Source organism: Manis javanica, chromosome 5, assembly GCF_040802235.1.
Source record: "Manis javanica isolate MJ-LG chromosome 5, MJ_LKY, whole genome shotgun sequence".
Taxonomy (NCBI): Eukaryota; Metazoa; Chordata; class Mammalia; order Pholidota; family Manidae; genus Manis; species Manis javanica.
Genome location: NC_133160.1, coordinates 28,196,200 through 28,217,337, shown reverse-complemented (window position 1 = coordinate 28,217,337; position 21,138 = coordinate 28,196,200). Strand labels below are relative to the sequence as shown.

At 41.1% G+C, this 21,138-nt stretch overlaps 1 protein-coding gene across 2 annotated transcripts; it reads left to right on the top strand.

Annotated features, from left to right (window-relative positions):
• Positions 1-11,637: 11,637 nt before the first annotated feature.
• Positions 11,638-19,931, top strand: SNRPB (small nuclear ribonucleoprotein polypeptides B and B1). Of its 2 annotated transcripts, none has more exons than XM_017679775.3 (7): positions 11,638-11,777; positions 14,076-14,227; positions 16,055-16,166; positions 17,601-17,753; positions 18,293-18,431; positions 18,762-18,887; positions 19,781-19,931. In XM_017679775.3, exons 1-7 carry the CDS (start codon positions 11,775-11,777, stop codon positions 19,816-19,818), a joined length of 723 nt encoding a protein of 240 aa, XP_017535264.1. In that variant the 5' UTR covers positions 11,638-11,774; the 3' UTR covers positions 19,819-19,931. The 2 variants fall into 2 exon arrangements, with proteins under 2 accessions (XP_017535264.1, XP_017535265.1); XM_017679776.3 differs by having other exon boundaries at positions 19,634-19,931.
• The last annotated feature ends 1,207 nt before the right edge of the window (positions 19,932-21,138 follow it).

The following is a 21,138-nucleotide window of genomic DNA, read 5'->3' as shown; positions in this document are numbered from 1 at the left end:
GAGAGACTGAGATTCCAGCTGCTTTGGAGAACAGGTACCCACAACTGGTTGCTCTGGAACAAAAGAAAGGCAGGCACTTTGAAAGACTTAACCAACAGTGAGAGGGGTGCTAAAGGGGCAAGGATTGTACAGAGCATGCTGCTCAGGAGAAAGGACAGGTGGACAAAATCATCCCGGCACACTCAGCCCAGTAGGTTGGGAACTTTCAGGAGCTTCAGATGCTCAATCCCCCTGGCTGACAATGCAGCCCCGAGGTCCACCCACTGTGATGCACAGCCTGCTGCTCCTTCCTCCTGGCAGGCACCAGTCACACCTGCTGCTCCTGCCATTGTGCCAGGCAAGCTGGAGCATGTCCCCACCTACGGCAGCTACAGGGATGTAAGACAGAGGCTCCTCCCTGCATTCCCACTATGGCTGTGAAGCAGGAAAGAGCTTTTTCCTCCTGGCAGGCACCAGCACTGTGCACCTGTGGCCAATGCCATTGCTCCAGGTTCTGTGCAGCTCCATAGAGTAGAACTTCTGGGCACCAGAGGGCATTATCTATACAGTTATTCCATAGTAATCATTAGAAATATGAAACAGCAAAAGAATCTTATACAAACCACAATCCCTCAAACACCAGAAAGAGGGCTAAGTGAAACTGAAATCACCAAACTTCTTGATAAAGATTTCAAAATAAAAATCATAAACATGCTCACAGAGCTACAGAAAAATATTCAAGACCTCAGGGAGGAATTCAAGAAAGAGAAACTCTGAAAAACACAGTATCTCTCAGACAAAACAAAGAGATACAAGGCTTCCAGATTGGTAAAGAAGAAGTCAAACTCACTATTTGCAGATGACATGATATTGTATATGAAAAGCCATAAAGACTCCACTCCAAAACTACTAGAACAAATATCTGAATTCAGCAAAGTTGCAGGATACAAAATTAATACACAGAAATCTGTTCCTTTCCTATACACTAATGGTGACCTAGCAGAGAGAAATCAGGAAAAAAATTCCATTCACAATTGCATCAAAAACAATAAAATACCTAGGAATAAACCTAACCAAGGAAGTAAAATACCTATACCCTGAAAACTACAAGACACTCTTAAGAGAAATTAAAGACGAAACTAATAAATGGAAATTCATCCCATGCTCTTGGCTAGGAAGAATTAATATTGTCAAAATGGCCATCCTGCCTAAATCAATCTACAGATTCAATGCAATCCCTATCAAAATACCAACAGCATTCTTCAATAAACTGGAACAAATACTTTTAAAATTTATATGGAACCACCAAAGACCCCGAATAGCCAAAGCAATCCTGAGAAGGAAGAATAAAGCAGGGGGGATCTTGCTTCCCAACTTCAAACACTACTACAAAGCCACAGTAATCAAGACAATTTGGTACTGGCACAACAACAGACCCACAGACCAGTGGAACAGGATAGAGAGTCCAGATATTAACCCAAACATATATGGCCAATTAATATATGATAAAGGAGCCATGGATATACAGTGGAGAAAGACAGCCTCTTTAACAGCTGGTGTTGGCAAAACTGGACAGCTACATGTAAGAGAATGAAACTGGATCATTGTCTAACCCCATACACAAAAGTAAATTCGAAATGGATCAAAGACCTGAATGTAAGTCATGAAACCATAAAACTCAGAAAAAAACATAGGCAAAAATCTCTTGGACATAAACATGAACAACTTCTTCATGAACGTATCTCCCTGGGCAAGGGAAACAAAAGCAAAAATGAAAAAGTGGTACTATATCAAGCTGAAAAGCTTCTGTACAGCAAAGGACACCACTAATAGAACAAAAAGGCATCCTACAATGTGGGAGAATATATTAATAAATGACAGATCCGATAAAGGCTTGACATCCAAAATATATAAAGAGCTCACGCACCTCAAGAGACAAAAAGCAAATAATCCAATAAAAAAATGGTCAGAGGAGCTGAACAGACAGTTCTCCAAAGAAGAAATTCAGATGGCCAACAGGCACATGAAAAGATGTTCCACATCACTAGTCATCAGATAAATGCAAATTAAAACCACAATGAGATATCACCTCACACCAGTAAGGATTGCCACCATCCAAAAGACAAACAACAACAAATGTTGGCGAGGTTGTGGAGAAAGGGGAACCCTCCTACACTACTGGTGGGAATGTAAATTAGTTCAACCATTACGGAAAGCAGTATGGAGGTTCCTCAAAAAGCTCAAAATAGAAATACCATTTGACCCAGGAATTCCACTCCTAGGAATTTACCCTAAGAATGCAGCAGCCTAATTTGAAAAAGACATATGCACTCTTATGTTTATCGCAGCACTATTTACAATAGCCAAGATATGGAAGCAACCTAAGTGTTCATCAGTAGATGAATGGATAAAGAAGATGTGGTACATATACACAATGGAATATTATTCAGCCATAAGAAGAAAACAAATCCTACCATTTGCAACAACATGGATGGAGCTAGAGGGTATTATGCTCAGTGAAATAAGCCAGGCAGAGAAAGAAAAGTATCAAATGATTTCACTCATATGGGGAGTATAAGAACAAAGAAAAAACTGAAGGAGCAAAACAGCAGCAGACTCACAGAATCCCAGAATGGACTAACAGTTACCAAAGGGAAAGGGACTGGGGAGGATGGGTGGGAAGGGAGGGATAAGAGAGGGTGGGAAAAAAGAGGGCATTATGATTAGCATGTGTAATTTGGGGTAGGGCACGAGGAGGGCAGTACAACACAGAGAAGACAAGTAGTGAGTCTATAGCAGCTTACTATGCTGATGGACAGAGATTGTAATGGGGCATGTGAGGGGACTTGGTGATGGGGGGTGTCTAGTAAACATAATGTTCCTCATGTAATTGTAGATTAATGATAAAAATGAAAATAAAAACAAAAACAAAAGTGAAATACAAAAAATAAAAATTCCGTATCTGAAATTAAACATACAATGGAGGGATTTAAAAGTAGATTAGATAAGGTAGAGGAGATGGTAAATGAGATAGAAATTAGAGAACAGGAAAACAAAAAAGCAGAGGCACAGAGAGAAAAAAGGATCTCTAGCAATGAAAGAATATTAAGAGAACTGTGTGACCAATCCAAATGTAAAACAGTATTCACATTATAGGAGTACCAGAAGAAGAAGAAAGAGAAAGAAAAAGGGATAGGAAGTGTCATTGAGGAGGTAATTGCTGAAAACTTCCCCAATTTGGGGAAGGAAATAGTCTCTCAGGTCATGGAAGTGCAGATCTCCCAACACAAGTGACCCAAGGAGGACATGTAATAATTAAAATGGCAAAGGTCAAGGGCAAGGAGAGAGTGTTAAAAGCAGGTAGACAGAGAAAAAAAATCACATACAAAGGAAAACCCATCAGGCTGTCATCAGACTTCTCAGCAGAAATGTTACAGGCCAGAAGGGAGTGGCATGATATATTTAACGCAATGAAACAGAAGGGCCTCAAACCAAGAATACTGTATGTGGAAAGATTATCATTTAAATTTGAAGCACGTATTAAATGATTTGTAGATAAGCAAAAGTTGAGGGAATTTACCTCTCACAAACCATCTCTACAGTGTATTGTGGAGAGACTGCTATAGATGGAAGTGCTCCTAAGGCTAAATAGCTGTCACCAGAGAAAATAAAACCACAGTAAAGGAAGTAGACCAATTAATTACTAAGTAAATGCAAAATTAAATCAACTACCCCCAAAGCCAGTCAAGAGATACACAGAGTACAGAATATTACATTTAATATATAAAGAGTGGAGGAGGAAAAAAAAGAAGGGAGGAAACCCGCCCCCCTAAAATTGTGTTTGAAATAGCATAATAAGTAAGTTAAGTTAGACTGTTAGATAGTAAAGAAGTTACCCTTGAACCTTTGGTAACCATGAATCTAAAGCCTGCAATGGCAATAAGTACATACCTATCGATAATCACCCTAAATGTAAATGGACTGAATGCACCAATCAAAAGACATAGAGTTACAGAATGGATAAAAAAATAAGACCCATCTATATGCTGTCTACAAGAGACTCACTTCAAAGCCAAAGACATACACAGACTAAAAGTGAAGGGATGGAAAAATATTTCATGCAACTAACAGGGAAAAAAAAGCAGGAATTGCAGTACTTGTATCAGACAAAATAGACTTCAAAACAAAGAAAGTCACAAGAGACAAAGAAGGACATTACATAATGGTAAAGGGGTCAGTCCAACAAGAGGATATAACCATTATAGATACCTATGCACCCCACACAGGAGCACCTACATATGTAAAACAAATACTAACAGAATTAAATTGGGAAATAGAATGCAATGCATTCATTTTAGGAGACTTCAACACACCACTCACTCCAAAGGACAGATCAACCAGACAGAAATGAAGTAAAGAGACAGAGGCACTGAACAACATATTAGAACAGATGGACCTAACAGGCATGTCCAGAACACTCCACCCAAAAGCATGTACACATTCTTCTCAAGTGCACATGGAACATTTTCAAGAATAGATCATATGCTAGGCCACAAAAAGCGCCTCAGTAAATTCAGGATTGAAATTGTACCAGCCAGCTTCTCAGACCACAAATATCAAATATATGAAACTAGAAATAAATTATGCAAAGAAAACAAAAAAGTCCACAAACACATGGAGGCTTAATAACATGTTCCTAAATAACCAATGGATCAATGACCAAAAAAAAACAGACATCAAGCAATATATGGAGACAAATGACAACAATAACTCAACACTGCAAAATCTGTGGGATGCAGAGAAGGCCATGCTAAGAGGGAAGTATATTGCAATACAGGCATACCTCAGGAAAGAATAGCAATCCCATATGATCAATCTAACCTCACAATTAATGAAACTAAAAAAAGAAGAACAAATGAGGCCCAAAGTCAGTAGAAGGAGGGACATAATAAAGATCAAAGCAGAAATAAATAAAATTGAGAATAAAATAATAGAATCAATGAAACCAGGAGCTGGTTCTTTGAGAAAATAGACAAAATAAATAAACCCCTAGCCAGACTTATCAGGAAAAAAAGAGAGTCTACACACACAAACAGAATCAGAAACAAGAAAGGAAAAGTCACTATGGACACCACAGAAATATAAAGAATTATTAGAGAATACTATGAAAAATTATATGCTAACACATTGGATAACCTTGAAGAAATGGACAGCTTTCTAGAAAAATACAACCTTCTAAGACTGACCCAGGAAGAAACAGAAAACCTGAACAGACCAATTACCAGCAATGAAACTGAATTGGTAATCAGAAAACTACTTAAGAACAAAACTCCTGAACCATATGACTTCACTGCTGAATTTTATCAGACATTTAGTGAAGACCTAATACCCGTCCTCCTTAAAGTTTTCCAAAAAGTAGAAGAGGAGGGAATATTTCCAAACTCATTCTATGAGGCCAGCATCACTCTAATACCAAAACCAGGCAAAGACACTACATAAAAAGAAAATTACAGACTAATGTCCCTGATGAGCAAAGATGCAAAAATACTCAACAAAATAGCAAAACAAATTAAAAAATACATCAGGAAGACCATCTATCATAATCAAGTAGGACTTATTCCAGGGATGAAAGGATGGTACAATATTCGAAAATCCATCAACATCATACACCACATCAACAAAAAGGGAGAAAAACCACATGATCATCTCCATAGATGCCAAAAAAGCATTTGTCAAAGTTTAACATCCATTCATGATAAAAACTCTGAACAAAATGGGTGTAGAGAGCCAAGTATCTCAACATCATAAAGACCATATTTGTCAAACCCACAGCCAACAGCATAGTTAATGGTGAAAAGCTTAAAGCTTTTCCTCTAAGATCAGGAACAAGACAAGGCTGCCCATTCTCCCCACTTTTATTCAACATAGTACTGGAGGTCCTAGCCACAGCAATTAGACAACACAAAGAAATACAAGGCATCCAGTTCATACAGAAGAAGTTAAACTGTCATGGTTTGCAGATGACGTGGTAGTGTACATAAAAAACCCTAAGGAATCTGCCCCAAAGCTAGTAGAACTAATAATAATTCAGCAAAGTTGCAGGATACAAAATTAATACACAGAAATCTGTTGTATTCCTATATCCTAATGATGAACTAGCAGAAAGAGAAATCAGGAAAACGTTTCCTTTTACAATTGCACCAAAAAAAATAAAATACCTAGGAATAAATCTAATCAAGGAAGTGAAAGACCTATACCCTGAAAACTATAAGACACTCATGGGAGAAATTAAAGAAGACACCATTAAATGGGAATACATCCTGTGATCATGAATAGGAAGGATTGATGTCAAAATGGCATTCCTGCCCAAAGCAATCTACAGATTCAATGCAATCCCTATCAAAATACCAAAAGCATTCTTCAATGAATTAGAACAAATAGTTCTAAAATGCATATGGAACCACCAAAAACCCCAAATAGTGAAAGCAATCCTGAGAAGGAAGAATAAAGCAGGGGGGATTACGCTCCCTGACCTCAAGCCACAGTAATCAAAACAATTTAGTAGTGGCACAAGAACAGACCCATAGATCAATGGAACAGAATAGAGAGCCCAGATATAAATCCACACATATATGGCAAATTTATATATGATAAAAGGATCCATGGATATACAATGGGAAAAGGACAGCCTCTTCAACAACTGTTGTTGGCAAAACTAGACAACTACGTGTAAGAGAATGAAACCGGATTATTGTCTAACTGCATACACAAAAGTAAACTCTAAATGGATCAAATACCTGAGTTTAAGTCATGAAATCATAAAAATTTTAGAAGAAAACATAGGCAGAAATCTCTTAAATATAAACATGAGCAACTTTTTCCTGAATGCATCTCCTTGGGCCAGGGAAACAAAAGCAAAAATGAAGAAATGGGACTACATCAAACTAAAAAGATTCTGTACAGCAGATGACCCCACCAGTGGAACAAAAAGTCATCCTACAGTATGGGAGAATGTATTCATAAATGACATATCCAATAAGGGGTTGACATCCAAAATATATAAAGAACTCATGTGCCTCAACACCCAAAAAGTAAATAAACTGCTTAAAAAATGGGTGGAGGATCCTAACAGACACTTCTCCAGAGAAGAAATTCAGATGGCCCACAGGCACATGAAATGATGTTCCACATTGCTAATCATCAGAGAAATGCAAATTAAAACCACAATGAGATATCACTTCACACCAGTTAGGATGGCCAACATCCAAAAGACAAACAACAAATGTTGGCAAGGATGTGGAGAAAGGGGAACCATCCTTCACTGCTGGTGGGAATGTAAACTAGTTCAACCATTGTGGAAAGCACTATGGAGGTTTTTCAAAAAACTCAAAATAGAAATACCATTTGACCCAGGAATTCCACTCCTAGGAATTTACTCAAAGAATGCAGGATCTCATATTCAAAAAGACATGTACACCCTTATGTTTAATTGCAGCACTATTTACAATAGCCAAGAATTGGAAGCAACCTAAGTGTCCATCAGTAGATGAATGGATAAAGAAGATGTGGTAAGGAATATTATTCAGCCATAACAAGAAAACAAATCCTACCATTTGCAACAACATGGATGGAGCTAGAGGGTATTATGCTCAGTGAAATAAGCCAGGCGGAAAAAGACAAGTATCAAATGATTTCACTCATATGTGGAGTATAAGAACAAAGAAAAAAACTGAAGGAACAAAACAGCAGCAGACTCACAGAACCAAAGAATGGACTAACAGTTACCAAAGGGAAAGGGACTGGGGAGGGTGGATGGGAAGGGAGGGATAAGGGTAATAACGGGCATTTTGATTAGCACACATAACGTAGGGGGAGTGCATGGGGAAGGCAGTATAGCACAGAGAAGACAAGTAGTGACTTTATAGCATCTGACTACACCGATGTACATTGACTGTAATGGGGTATGTGGTAGGGACTTGATAATGGGGGGAATGTAGTAACTACAATGTTGCTCATGTGATTGTATATTAATGATACCAAAAAAAATGTACCCTACAGTATGGGAGAATATATTTGTAAGTGATATATTCGATAAGGAGTTAATGTCCAAAATATATAAAGAACTCACATGGCTCAACACCCAAAGAGCAAATAACCCTAATAAAAAGTGGGCAGAGGATATGAACAGACACTTCTCCAAAGAAGAAATTCAGATGGGGAACAGGCACATGAAAAGGTGCTCCATATTGCTAATTATCAGGGAAATGCAAATTAAAACCACAATTAGTTATCATCTCACACCAGTTAGGATGGCCAACATCCAAAAGACAAGGAACAAGCAATGCTGGTGAGGATGCAGAGAAAGGGGAACCCTCCTACACTGGTGGTGGGAATGTAAATTGATTCAAATGTTGTGGAAAGCAATATGGATGTTCCTCAAAAAACTAAAAATAGAAATACCATTTTGACCCAGGAATTTCACTCCTGGGAATTTACCTGAAGGAAAGAAGGTCCCTGATTCAAAAAGATGTACTCACTCCTATGTCTTTTGCAGCAATATTTACAATAGCCAAGATATGGAAGCAACCTAAGTGTCCATCAGTAGATGAATGGATAAAGATGTGGTACATATACACAGTGGAATATTATTCAGCCATAAGAAGAAAACAAATCCTACCATTTGCAACAACATGATTGGAGCTAGAGGGTATTATGCTCAGTAAAATAAGCCAGGAAGAGAAGGACAAGTACCAAATGATTTCCCTCATTTGTGGAGTATGAGAACAAAGCAAAACTGGAGAAATAAAATAGCAGCAGACTCATAGACTCCAAGAAGGGGCTAATGGTTACCAATAGGAAGGGGTTGGAAGAGCAGATGGGCAGGGAGTGAGAAGGGGATTAAGGGGCATTATGAGTAGCACACATAATGTAGGTGGGTCACGTGGAAGGCAGTATAGCATGGAGAAGACAAGTAGTGACTGTATAGCATCTCAGTACACTGATGGACTGTTTCTGTACTGGGGTGTGAGGCGGGGAATCACTAATATGGTGAATGTTGTAACCACAGTGTTGCATGTGAAACCTAAAATTGAATATCAATGATACTTTAATAAAAAAAAGGACAAAAAAATCTTGGAGGAAATAATTTTGCCATAGTTGAAGTATGCCTGACTAATAAGATTGAGAGAACATTGTGGATCGGGTTTTCTGCTGAGTATGTTGTCACAGGACTTATGTGGGATTAAAGGTCTGGAGTAATGATGGGAATCTGAGAGAAAGCTGAAGAGAAAGATGAGGCATGATGGACAGCACTGAGACCAGGATAAATTTGGCAAGTCAGAAGTGCTGCAGTTGTCCAGGATGAAACTACAGCGCAGTGATGGCAATAGCAGAGGGACTGAAAGAAGACAGATGTGGTAGGGTTTGTGCTCAGAGGGGAATTTGAAAGGATTCTCAAAACAGCTTTCCATTAATAGAAACATTTGCAAAAGGTTAAAAGTTCTCATTTCTCCACAGAATTCAAGCAGAAGGGCAACAAGCATCCTCCCTGTTTATCATGAGAATAGTTCCCCTCGAATGATTAAACAGTTATTTAATGACCGAGCAATCGCACTCCCAGATATATACCCAAGAGAAATGAAAACATATATCCACCTGAAACGTTGGACACAAATGCTTATAGCAGCATTGTTCATAATAGCCAGAAGGTGGAAACAACCCAAATAATGTCCATCCATGGATGACAGGATAAATAAAAGTGTTACATCCATACAATGAAATATTCAGCCATAAAAATAAATGCAGTACTGATACATGCCATGACATGGATGAACCTTGAGGACATCCTAAATGAAAGAAGGCAGTCACTAATGATCCCATGTAACACGATTCCCTTTATAAGAAATGTCTGGCATGTCCTTCACTTCCTTCAGGTCTTTGCTTACATTCCATTCCTCAGGGAGGCTTTTCCTGACCATCTAGCCAAAACTAGCTCGTCACTCTCAGTCCCCCATCCTACCTTTTTCCTCCATATCATTCTAGTTTTTCTTTGTATACTTATTCATTTGTTTTGTCTTTCTCACTAGAACATGTAGTCTTTCAGGAAAGGACTGTATCCCAGTAACAGTGCAGGGTGTTAGTAGGTGCTATTTAAATATTTTTAAAATACACACATGAATGCTACGTTAGAAGGCAAGGTAACTTGGGAGCCAGCTGAGGAGCCAGATGGCACTATATTTGCATAGGCAAGATGATTCAACGTTCTGAGCCCCCATCTCTTCTTCTGTGTGTTGACAGAAACAGGATGATAGAATATGCATCTTGGAGATGGCATGAGGTTTACAAAGCCTTGAGGTGGAAACTTTCCTTGCTGAGGTTGGGAAACAGCTGGGAGACTAGTGTGGCTGGAGGATGATGAATGAGGGGAACATTGAAGGAGATAAAGTTGGAGAGGGATGCGGGATTGGATGTTTTTCCACGTGCACTGGGAAGTTTTTGGGAGGTGGAGAACAGCTCAGTTATGTCATCTCATATAGTCCCAGTACTTTATAGACAGGTCCCTCTGGCTGCTGTGAGAGCAGGAGAGGAAGTAGAGAGAGTAGTTACAGGCTCGTTTAATGATGCCCTGAAAGAGATCATGGTAGTAGGACTAGCATGGTAGTGGTGGAGCAGAGACAACAGTCATATTCAAGACACTTTTAAGGTGAGGCCCACAGGGTTTGCTAACGGATTGATTATGAGGTGGGAATGGGCGGAATAAAGGTTACTTCCGAGTTTGTTCTTTTACTGTTTGTTTTTTAACCGGAGTGACTTCTGAGATGGGGAACACTGTTAAGAAGTGGTTTTGGGAAGAAGAGTGAATAGAGTCAGGAATCCAGTTTTTGCCATGTTAAATTTAATATACTTATTAGACGTCTATGTCAAGCAGGTGGCTGGACTAGAAAAGGCCAAGAGTTAAAGGAAGAGCCCAGTATTAGAGGAATACATTTGAAATTCCTGAACATTTAGATAGTATTCAAGTCATGGGACTGGATGGGATTGATTGATTCATTCATTCATTCAAAAAGGTTTTGAGTTCTTCTTTTGTGCTAAGCAGTGTTCTAGGCACTTACAGCAATGAACAACTCGAAAAGGAAAACCACCTCCTTTCTAATGGGGAGTTGTAATACAATAACTAACAAAAACGCATGGTATATTAGCCACTGATGTTAAAGAGAAAAATAAAGCAGGGACAGGTTGGAAGGATGAGTTTTAAATAGGATGGCCAGGAAAGTTCTCAGTGGGAAAATGTAGGTTGAATTTAAGTCTTGAAGGAGGTGAGGGCATGAGCCTTGCACATACGTAGAAGACTAGCATTCCTGGCAGAGGCAAAGGTAAGTGAGGAGGCGCTGAGGCAGGAGCTCGTTACCTAAATTCATAAAGGATAGTGGTTGTACGGGGCAGAGCCAGGGGATAATGAGAGGAAATGAAGACGGAGAGGTAATGGGCAGGGGCAGGAGGATAAGGATGAGGAGACACAGCTCCTGAATGGACTGCAACTAGGAAGGTGTCCAAGCTTTCGGAGTTCAGTTTGATGTTAACGCGGTCCCGAGCCCCGCCCCGCTCCGAGCTCACGGCTCCGGGTCGTGGCCGGAACTCCAGAGCGGGTCATCGGGCCCGGAAGTAGTTTTCTACTCGGCCCTATTTCACTGGCGGCCGCATTTCCGCTAGCGGCGGCGGGAAGCAGTGTAGTGGAGGGCGGCTAGGCTTCCGTGGAGGCGAATCCAGCGGTAATCGGAGCCATCAGAACCGCCACCATGGTGAGGAGGTGCAGGCCGTGGCCGCAGATCTTTACGAGTTTGTTTTGCAGTGGAGACGCGGGGAGGAGGCGCTGGGTTGGCCACTCGGCGTTGGAGGCCTGGTCTGCGGTCCTTCCGTTTCGGCGGGTTAGCCCGGACCTTAGTAGTACGGCGCGGTGGGGGAGGGGAAGGCTGGAACTGAGGGATGGGGGCCGCGGTCGCTCGGTGGGGGCGATCGAACCTTGGATATCCACGCCGCTGTAGCCATAGTGCTTGGGATCCTGTAGGCACTGCATAAGCCTTTGTGGAATAATTATGTGTCTGGAGCTTAGTGTCTAGGAGCAGGCGCTAGAGCCGCGGGTGGACTAGGGAAGATCCGGTAAGCGACTCCAGACTTGTGAAGAGGGGACGGTGAGGGTCTTAGAAGTAAGAAGTGGAAGAGCTTGTGACTTAGAGTGTACTTGGGTCTGGTAGATGGGGAGGATGGAACCGGAGGGTGAGTGGGAATGTTTGCAGCTCTTGTGTTCAGCATATGTACAACGTATATGTTTGAGTATATCTGACTTTTCAGGCTCTTGGGCTACGCAATGAAATGTTTCCTTCATCGACTTCGCTTTCTAGTTGGGGACACGGATAATATAAGTCGAAGTTGCACTTAAGCATTATTAAAAAGTAACGGGGGGAGGGCCGCAGGGTAAGAAATTCCTTTTGGAGTAGATGATTACTGAGAAGAGTCCTAAAAAAATCTGTGTGTTCTTAGCGAAAATGGGAGGGAATGTTGTAGAACAGAAGGGTTTAAAAAGCAAAGCAGGAAGGGTAGCAGGAAAGTTCCTGCAGAGCAAGAGGGAGGGAGAGGTGGAAGGTGATGGGAGAATTGACAGCAGCCTGTTTACTAAAGACTTTACATGCTACTTTAATCCTGTTGGTGATGAGGCATGTCATTGAAGGATTTTAACCAGCAAAATGTCATGAATTGCCTGGTGTTTAGAAAGATAGCTTTGTTTTGTGTTGGGTGAGCTGAAAGCAGGGAAATCTGGTAGATATTGTTTGGAGAATTGGTGAGACAGAATTCAGGCTGGCTAGGTTCCAACACAGCTTCCTGGCTATGAGATTTGCCTTTCCCAGCCTCAGTGGCCTCATCTGTAAAATAGGAATAATAGGGACCTGATGCTGAGAAGTAAATGAATTATATGGTGCTTATCACAGTGTATGGTACGCAGCACCCAGTAAGAGTTAGCTATTTTAAGGCAGATGGACCAATACATGTTGCCATAAAGGTTAAGATGCATCTGGCTAGCTGTGTGATTACAAGCTGGTTAACAGTTATCTGAGGGAGACCGAACCACATAACTTGAGTCCCCCAGGTGGCAGTCCGAGTTCCTGATCCACACATTTGTAGGTTCAGAATCCTGTTTTTGTCCTAGCTCAGAGAGGTGAACAGCAAGCACAGAGCTTGAGATACATAGAAGGCACTTGGATGAGTTTGGACTGGTTCATAACAATCAGATGCCAGGTCATTTATTTCTGGAGAGAAATGTAAGTGCCAAGGGTACTGACAGTTCGCACTGTGATGTTTATATAGTCTCTCTGTTCTAGTAATACTACATTGGAGGCCAGGCTAAGGCAGAAAAAGTTGTTGGGTTAATTAAGAAGTATGGTTAGTTACATAGCCTTAAAGACCATTATATGTTCAAACTGATTAGCATCCTGGCTACCATTTCCTTCTAAGGCCGTCCTGGACGCACACTAACGTAAAGTTTTGATTTGGGGACTCCATTCTCTACCTCCAAGCCCATCATCTCCTTTCTGATAACAAGCTTCTCATTGATTGGATTTTAGTGCCAGTTCCATTCCAGTTTTTTTACTCGGTCTTTTTAATGGGATGTGGGTGTTCTACAGCACTAGAGTCAAAACACCATATATATCTTATAATTATAGTATGATTATATATTATATTTAATATAAATCTGCCCAACTGCCACTGGGCTAATATCTACTATGGGTGGATTGGATTAGTTTGGAGACACCTTACACTCTTCACCTCTGAAACTGATACAGCATAGACAAGGCAGTTGTAATATGAGAAAGATGATTTTGAGGGAAGGAGAGATAACAGTAGTGGGCAGAGGTCAGGGCTGTACACAGAGTGACATGGGAGAATTATTGGGAAAGGGTTGTGACTGGAAGACAATACTGACAATCTTTTGAGAAAGATGGACACATGGAAAAGAAGGCTGAAGTGGAAGATTTTAGGAAGGAACGGGTGTGGGTCCAGAAGAGTTGAGTCTCATTCTTGCTGTTGTCCCCTTGCCCTTGTAGACTGTGGGCAAGAGCAGCAAGATGCTGCAGCACATCGACTACAGGATGAGGTGCATCCTGCAAGATGGCCGCATCTTCATTGGCACCTTCAAGGCTTTTGACAAGCATATGAATTTGATCCTCTGTGACTGTGATGAGTTCAGAAAGATCAAGTAAGGAGTTGCCTGGGTGGGGCTGATGGGGGATTTGGGGCAGGGGAGAGTGGATTGGGTGGGTGGGCCAAGTGACAGGTGGTGATGTAGCTAGTGGTTCCTCTGTTTGCTTTCCTGTTTTAGAGGGCAGATTTAAATGGGGTTCTTGGATGCGAAGAAATCTTCGTCCTTAGCCCAGCTAGCCTTGCTCTTCAGTTCTAGCAGAGTACAAGTTGTAAGGAGGGCTGCTAGGCTTTTTGTTTCTCTGACTGTGTGCCCCTGGGTACTGGGGTTAAGGGCTCTCATGTTCTCCCTACAGGTGTGTAAGGGGGGAGAGCTTGATTTTCTGGCCTCATTGCATATTTGTAAAGCTGTAGCCTAAAGGGCTCTCCCAATGCAGCCTGGTCTGAAACTGCTTTAAGAAGCCTCTGACCCTCTTCAGGGTAAGTGCTCAGCTCCCCGTGTGGGTTTGGGGCCAGTGATTTTTATTGGCATTTCTAGAAACAATTGGAGATATTTTCTACTTTCTTACAATTCCTAAAGTTAATTGGCGAACTCCCTTGTCTCAAGACTCACAGGTCTTCAGTTTCTGGCCTATTATTAATTAAAAGATGTAATCTACCTTTTCATCCTATTTTTATATTCAAGGCATCTTAAGGCCCACAGATTATGTGATTTCCATGATCATCCAGCTGTCTTTTGCCACATGTAGTGGTCCATAGTGTTTTGTCAGTGGCTATAATTTCCCTTTGATTCCCTTTAGGGCCATTGTTTTCTTTTTGTGGTACAAGGTCAAGAAGTACAGGACAAAAAATATAGAGATGGCTAAGTGCCAGGTACGCATTAGAGGGGCCAGCAGATCAGTGTAGAACTATTCCAAATAGTTCTCTTCTTAAATGAAACTAATTTTATTCTGATAATTTAAAAATGTTTATTAGAAAATATTTTAAGAAAATACATAAAAGTATATTGAGAAAAAAGTAAAATACCCAGAAGTATTGGTTTTTTAATTGTGAAAGGGCAACACATATTTTTGTTAAAAATAAGAAAATAAAGATAAGCCAAAAAAGAAAAGAAAAAAATGTCTACCCTCAGAAAGCCAGTTAATACAAAGTATCAGTAAAATGAAACCTTTAAGTTGTTTTTTTAAAATCAGGGCATTTTGTCTTTCCTTTATTTTTAGGGTATTGGCTTGGCTTTTCCTTCCCTTTCCCTATCTTACTGTGGTTGTTTTTCTGTTTACATTTATACTTAATCCCTCTCTGGGTGTTTCTCTTGGAGATTTCAGTTTTTTGTGCTTTGAAGGCAGGTGTAATTTCTGTGTAATTAACTCTTACCTTTTCCTTTATGGCTTCTATTTCTGATGTGAGTTCAGGGACAAAATGACAGGCCTGTGCCTGTGGGGTTGAGTTGGTACTAGAAGGATGCCACGTGTAAGCGGGCTGAGTGGGAGCTGGTTAACTTGAGGAATTGTCTAGGCTACTGCCTGACACTGGTGAGGCCTGAGGCTGAAGTGGGGAACAGGGCAATAGCAAAGAAGACTTGACTGAGGAAGGGCCTGCATGATGGTCACAGTTGAACATTGAGCTGGGGGTGTGGGCTTTCCCAACTCTCGTCATAGCTCTTGGTCTGTGTATCCTCTTGTGCATGGGAGACAACTGCTGAAGGGGTTTACAAGTTGAGCCTGTGGAGACTATCCCGAGGAGCTGTCTTAGGGAAAGCTTATGTTCCATTTTTTGAGAGAGAGGGTGTAAAACAAACCTTTGAGGCCCCTAGGCAGGTGAACATGAACTTTGCCCTCTTTATAATGTGTGCTTTTTTTGTTTCTTCTCCTAAATCTGTCTTTAGGCCAAAGAACTCAAAACAAGCAGAAAGAGAAGAGAAGCGAGTCCTTGGTCTGGTACTGCTTCGAGGGGAGAACCTGGTCTCAATGACCGTAGAGGGACCTCCTCCCAAAGATGTAAGTCAGAGCAGAGTGCCAGTGCAAGGCCAGGAACCCTTGGGGAGGTACTGCTATGAAGCAGGCTGTGTAGGTTCTCTGCATTTTGTTGCGTTACTCATAGGCACCCTGTGGTTTTTCTTTCCCTTTTACAGAGAATAAACTGAATCTTAAGGAGGTTACCCTGCAAATAAGAAGTGGAGGTTGGGAACTAGAGTTTGAGGGTTTCTAACTTTAAAGCTCTTCCTTCCTTAATTGATATACGTGGTGAGTCAGGAGATAAAGCACCTAAGACCATCTGGGTCATTTCTTAATGTGACGATAGTCTAGCTAAACCTTAAAAAATTGTGACTCAAAACAGTAGAATATGTGTGTATTTTATAGAGTTAACAGAGTAATAATTAACATTTATTGGCCATCTGCTGTGTGCCAGGCACTTAGGTATTTTATTTAATACTTGTAACATTTGTTTAGATTGTCTAAGACAAATTGGGGTTTAGTAACTTGCCCAACGTGTCACAGCTGGTAAGTGGTGAAACTGGCATTTGATCCCAGGCAGTTTGGTTCTATAAACACCAACCTACATTTGGAAATAGAACAGGCTTTAAAGAATCTAACCAAATTTGTTTTCTCTTTTTCATTTTAAGACATTGTTCATCAGAGGAATAATGTTCTTCCCTTATTTTTATTTTTGACCACATATATATGTTTTGTACTTAACACCTAATAAGTTTGTAATAATTTTTTTCTGCTTTTTCACTTAATATTATAAACATTACTTTTTAGAAGTCATGTTAATGACTTAGAGATATTTTCTTAATGAGTACAGAGTAGTTTATCCTAGTCATTTCCTTCTTTTTGGACTCTTACATTGAAGCTTTTTCTAATTATAATTGCCTGCAAAGGATCGTACCATATTTTTTGGTTGAGGATGTGTGTACATATTTATAACTTTTGGTATCTATAGTAGAATTTGCTACTCTAATGTGGCCTTTGTAAACCTTCATTAACACAACCAGTTTTATCATAATGCCATCATTTACATATGAGGAAATAGTCCCAGAACTGTGGGATTTTTTTTGATTGCCCACAGTCACCTACCAGGTGAGAATCGAGCTGGGACTGATCTTCATGTCTCTCTGATGGGGTCAAGTGCTCTTGTCTACCATCCCCTCCTGAGTGGAGCCCTGGCCCTTTGTTGGTTTAATTTTCATAGGAATGCATACAGGTTGAGTTATGGTATGTTTCTCTAGATTTACTCTTTTAAGTTCTTCTAGCCTGCTGCAGAGGTGACAGATGATCTTGGATGGAGGTGGAATGGGCTTAACAGATATGGGTGGGTAGTGTTTATGAGCTGTTTTGATGCCCTAAAAATCTGAGGGGCTCTTTTGGCAATTGAAGTGTATTTCCAATTCTTTAGGCCACAAGCATTCTAGCACATTTCTTATTTTTCAGACTGGCATTGCCCGAGTGCCTCTTGCTGGAGCTGCTGGGGGCCCGGGGATTGGCAGAGCTGCTGGCAGAGGAATCCCAGCTGGTGTTCCCATGCCCCAGGCTCCTGCAGGACTTGCCGGGCCAGTCCGTGGGGTTGGTGGGCCATCCCAGCAGGTGAGGAATTGGGGAAGGGCACCAATTTCTAGTGGTTAAAATAAAGGGTAGAGTGAGTGTCTGTAGTTAGGATAGAGTCCAGAATGACCAACCTGTGACTATCAGGCTATCCATGTTTCACTGTTTTTTAAATTTTATTTCCCAAAATCAAGTGAAAAGGAAAACTTGCCATTGTAAAGTGTTGTTGATGCTAGTAAGAGATGCATAAAAGGTATTTTAGCCCACTATATTGGAGCAAATGGTTTCCATTATAGCTTCTGAAGTCTATTCTCTTACAACGTATTATCAGTCAGTTATATTTGAAAATGCAATTGCCTTCTCTAATTGGATTGGGCATCCTTAACTCGGGCCTAGAAGATGGGAACTGGGCATTCAAGCTTGATCTCCGGCAGATGGATTTAGATAGGCGGTCTTGTGCTGTGAGTTGTAGCTTAGGGGCTGTCTTCACTGTGTCTGCTGCTGCTTCACCGTGGTGGGGAGGTGGTGGGGTGCTGTCCTGCCTGGAACTGTTCTACTGACTCCCTTCTGCATCCTTGTAGGTGATGACCCCACAAGGAAGAGGCACTGTTGCAGCTGCTGCAGCTGCTGCCACTGCCAGCATTGCAGGGGCCCCAACTCAGTATCCACCTGGCCGTGGGGGTCCTCCTCCACCTATGGGCCGAGGGGCACCCCCTCCAGGTGAGGAATCCATAAAGAGACCATTGCTAATGGATAGACGCTGCTTGAGCTGGATTTGTGATGAGATTCAACCTTGACTGAAACTGATGATGAATTTGTGTAATTAAGCAGGATTACTCTGAGATCCAGCCTGGCTGACTGACCCTGAAACTAGTTGGGCAAGAGCCACTGGGAGCCGCACCTCTTTGGCTCAGGTCCCAGTTTTCTAGGAGAGACTGGGAGGGTGGAATTGTCCATCTGTCTCAGAGCTTGGTGGTCAACTTCGTATCTTTCCTGCTGTCTTTTCAAGACAGACACTTGAGGTATATTCTTGTGGCTTTTCTCTTAAAGGCATGATGGGCCCACCTCCTGGTATGAGGCCTCCCATGGGCCCCCCAATGGGGATCCCCCCTGGACGAGGAACTCCAATGGGCATGCCCCCTCCAGGGATGAGACCACCTCCCCCAGGGATGCGAGGTAAGTGCCTGTAGCAGGGAATTTGACTTCTTTTAGAGATATATTAGGATGGGAAATGGAGAGAAGATTGGGTTTTGACCATACCCTTGGGGCTTTTAGGCCTTAAGCCTAGAAAAGTGAACTCTTAGAGGACAACTTTTCCAGAAAGGAAAGAGGGAACAAGCATTTCTTAAGTTGATCGTACCTCTTTCTTAAAAGAGCTAGAGTAGCCCTGTACCCAGAGTACATCTCAGTGTCCAAGGCATATTCTAGTGGCACTCTGAAATAATGCATTCTGAGTCTCCCACAAAGATCATGGGATTGTCTTATGCCCTTTGGTTTGCTAATATTCAGTAATTAAGAGGGGGCTTTTCACCTTGGTTTACTATTTATTATGTATATCTGTTTAACTCCAGTTTGAGAAATGGTGATAAAGATCAGCCTTACCATTTTTTATAGATAAGGAAGCAGGCCCAGAGAGAGCTCAGTTTCTTGCCTCCCAGACCAGTGTTCTTCCCACCCAGGCCACAGTGGCCTCTGAGATAACCCACAGCCACACTTGGTGACCCCTGTGTCTCTAGGTCAGATTTCTGTTCATGGGTTTTATAAGCATAGGAAGCAGTCAGCCCCCAGAGAAACCCCCAGTTAGCACATGCCATGTATATCCCTCTGATAACTTGGTAACTGTGGGATGTGGGAGGCTGGGGCAAGGCTGGGGATTTGAGTTGCAGATCAGGCACTGACTAAACTTCTTACTCTTACTTCAGGCCTTCTTTGACCCTTGGCCACAGAGTTATGGAAGTAGCTCTACAGAGGCGTGAGCCCGAATCCCCAGGGCCACATTACCACAGACCTGTTTGTTTGTTATGCCGTTGTTCTCGGAGTCTCACCGGATTGTCTGGTTTCCCTTACAGGGCCCCCTCCCCTGGGAATGCGCCCACCAAGGCCCTAGACTCATCTTGGCCCTCCTCAACTCCCTGCCTGTTTCCCGTAAGACTGTACATAGTCCTTTTATTTCCTGTGGCCTCTGAAGCTAGTTTATAATAAACTCTTAAGAGAATATTACAGATGCACCTGGTGTGTTAATTTTAGAAGCCTTTGATACATTGAATGCTTAATGGAGTCAAGAAGGGTTGCCTTGGAAAATTCAGCCCTAATCATAGTTGTTTCCCTTAATTTAATGACACACTTGCAGAGATGCAAAATCTCAAATGTATAGAGAATTAAAATTGACCTACAGTGAGTCATTTTCACCTATCAAACTGGCAAAGATAGATGGCCCACATAGACATATGACCTAACCCAACTTTTGAATTGTGGGATCTCCATGGTTTCTTCCACCCAAAGCCTGTGTTTTTAGTTGACAAGATGGGTCACTGAGCAGTACTCCAGTACATTTAGTTTCAGGGGTACAGAAATAAATGGATGCTATTCTTCAATTACTGTCTAGGGGGAAGACAATTCCAAATGCAAACGAGACCTTGATGAAAAAAAGATAGTGTATTGTTGGGATATTCAGGAATGTGAGGGTGGTTCAACATAAAAACAATGGAATACACTGCAATAGTACAGAAGAGAAAAGCCACATGATCATCTTAATAGATGTAGAAAAAGCATTTGACAAAATACACCCTTTCATGATAAAAACACTCAGCAATTAGGGATAAAAAGAACTGTCTAAATTAAATAAATGCATTTGTGAAAACCCACAGCCAACATAATAATGAAAGGCTGAAGACATTCCCTTTAAGATCGGGAACAAGAAGGACCCACTTTCACCACTGCTATTCAGCATTAAACTGGAAGTTCTAGCCAGAAAATTACGCAAGTAAAAGAAATGAAATACCCAAACTGAAAAGGAAGAAGTAAATCTTAAATAGGATCCTAAATACAGAAAAACCTAAAGAATCTATAATAGAGCAAATGAATTCAGAGTTGCAGGGTGTAAAATCATACAAAAACCAATTGTATTTCTGTACATCTGCAATGAACAATCCAAAAAGGAAATTTAAAAAATTGCATTTGTAATAGTGTCCAAAAGAATAAAATACCCAGGAATCAACATAACCAAGGAGGTGAAAGATCTATACCTTGAAAACTACAAACATGCTGAAAGAAAAAACCTCAATAAATGAAAAGACATCTCATTGAAGACCTAATACTATTAGAATGGCAATACTTTACAGTGATCTGTGGATTCAATGCTATCTCTATCAAAATTCCGATGGCTTTTTTTATGCAGAAATGGGGAAGCTGATCCTCTTAATTCTTT

Excerpts from the sequence above, each read along its gene's own strand:
- SNRPB (XM_017679775.3), top strand. Across the intron at positions 16,167-17,600 it reads AGGGACCTCCTCCCAAAGAT|ACTGGCATTGCCCGAGTGCC; the intron begins GTAAGTCAGAGC and ends CTTATTTTTCAG. Across the intron at positions 18,432-18,761 it reads CCGAGGGGCACCCCCTCCAG|GCATGATGGGCCCACCTCCT; the intron begins GTGAGGAATCCA and ends TTTCTCTTAAAG.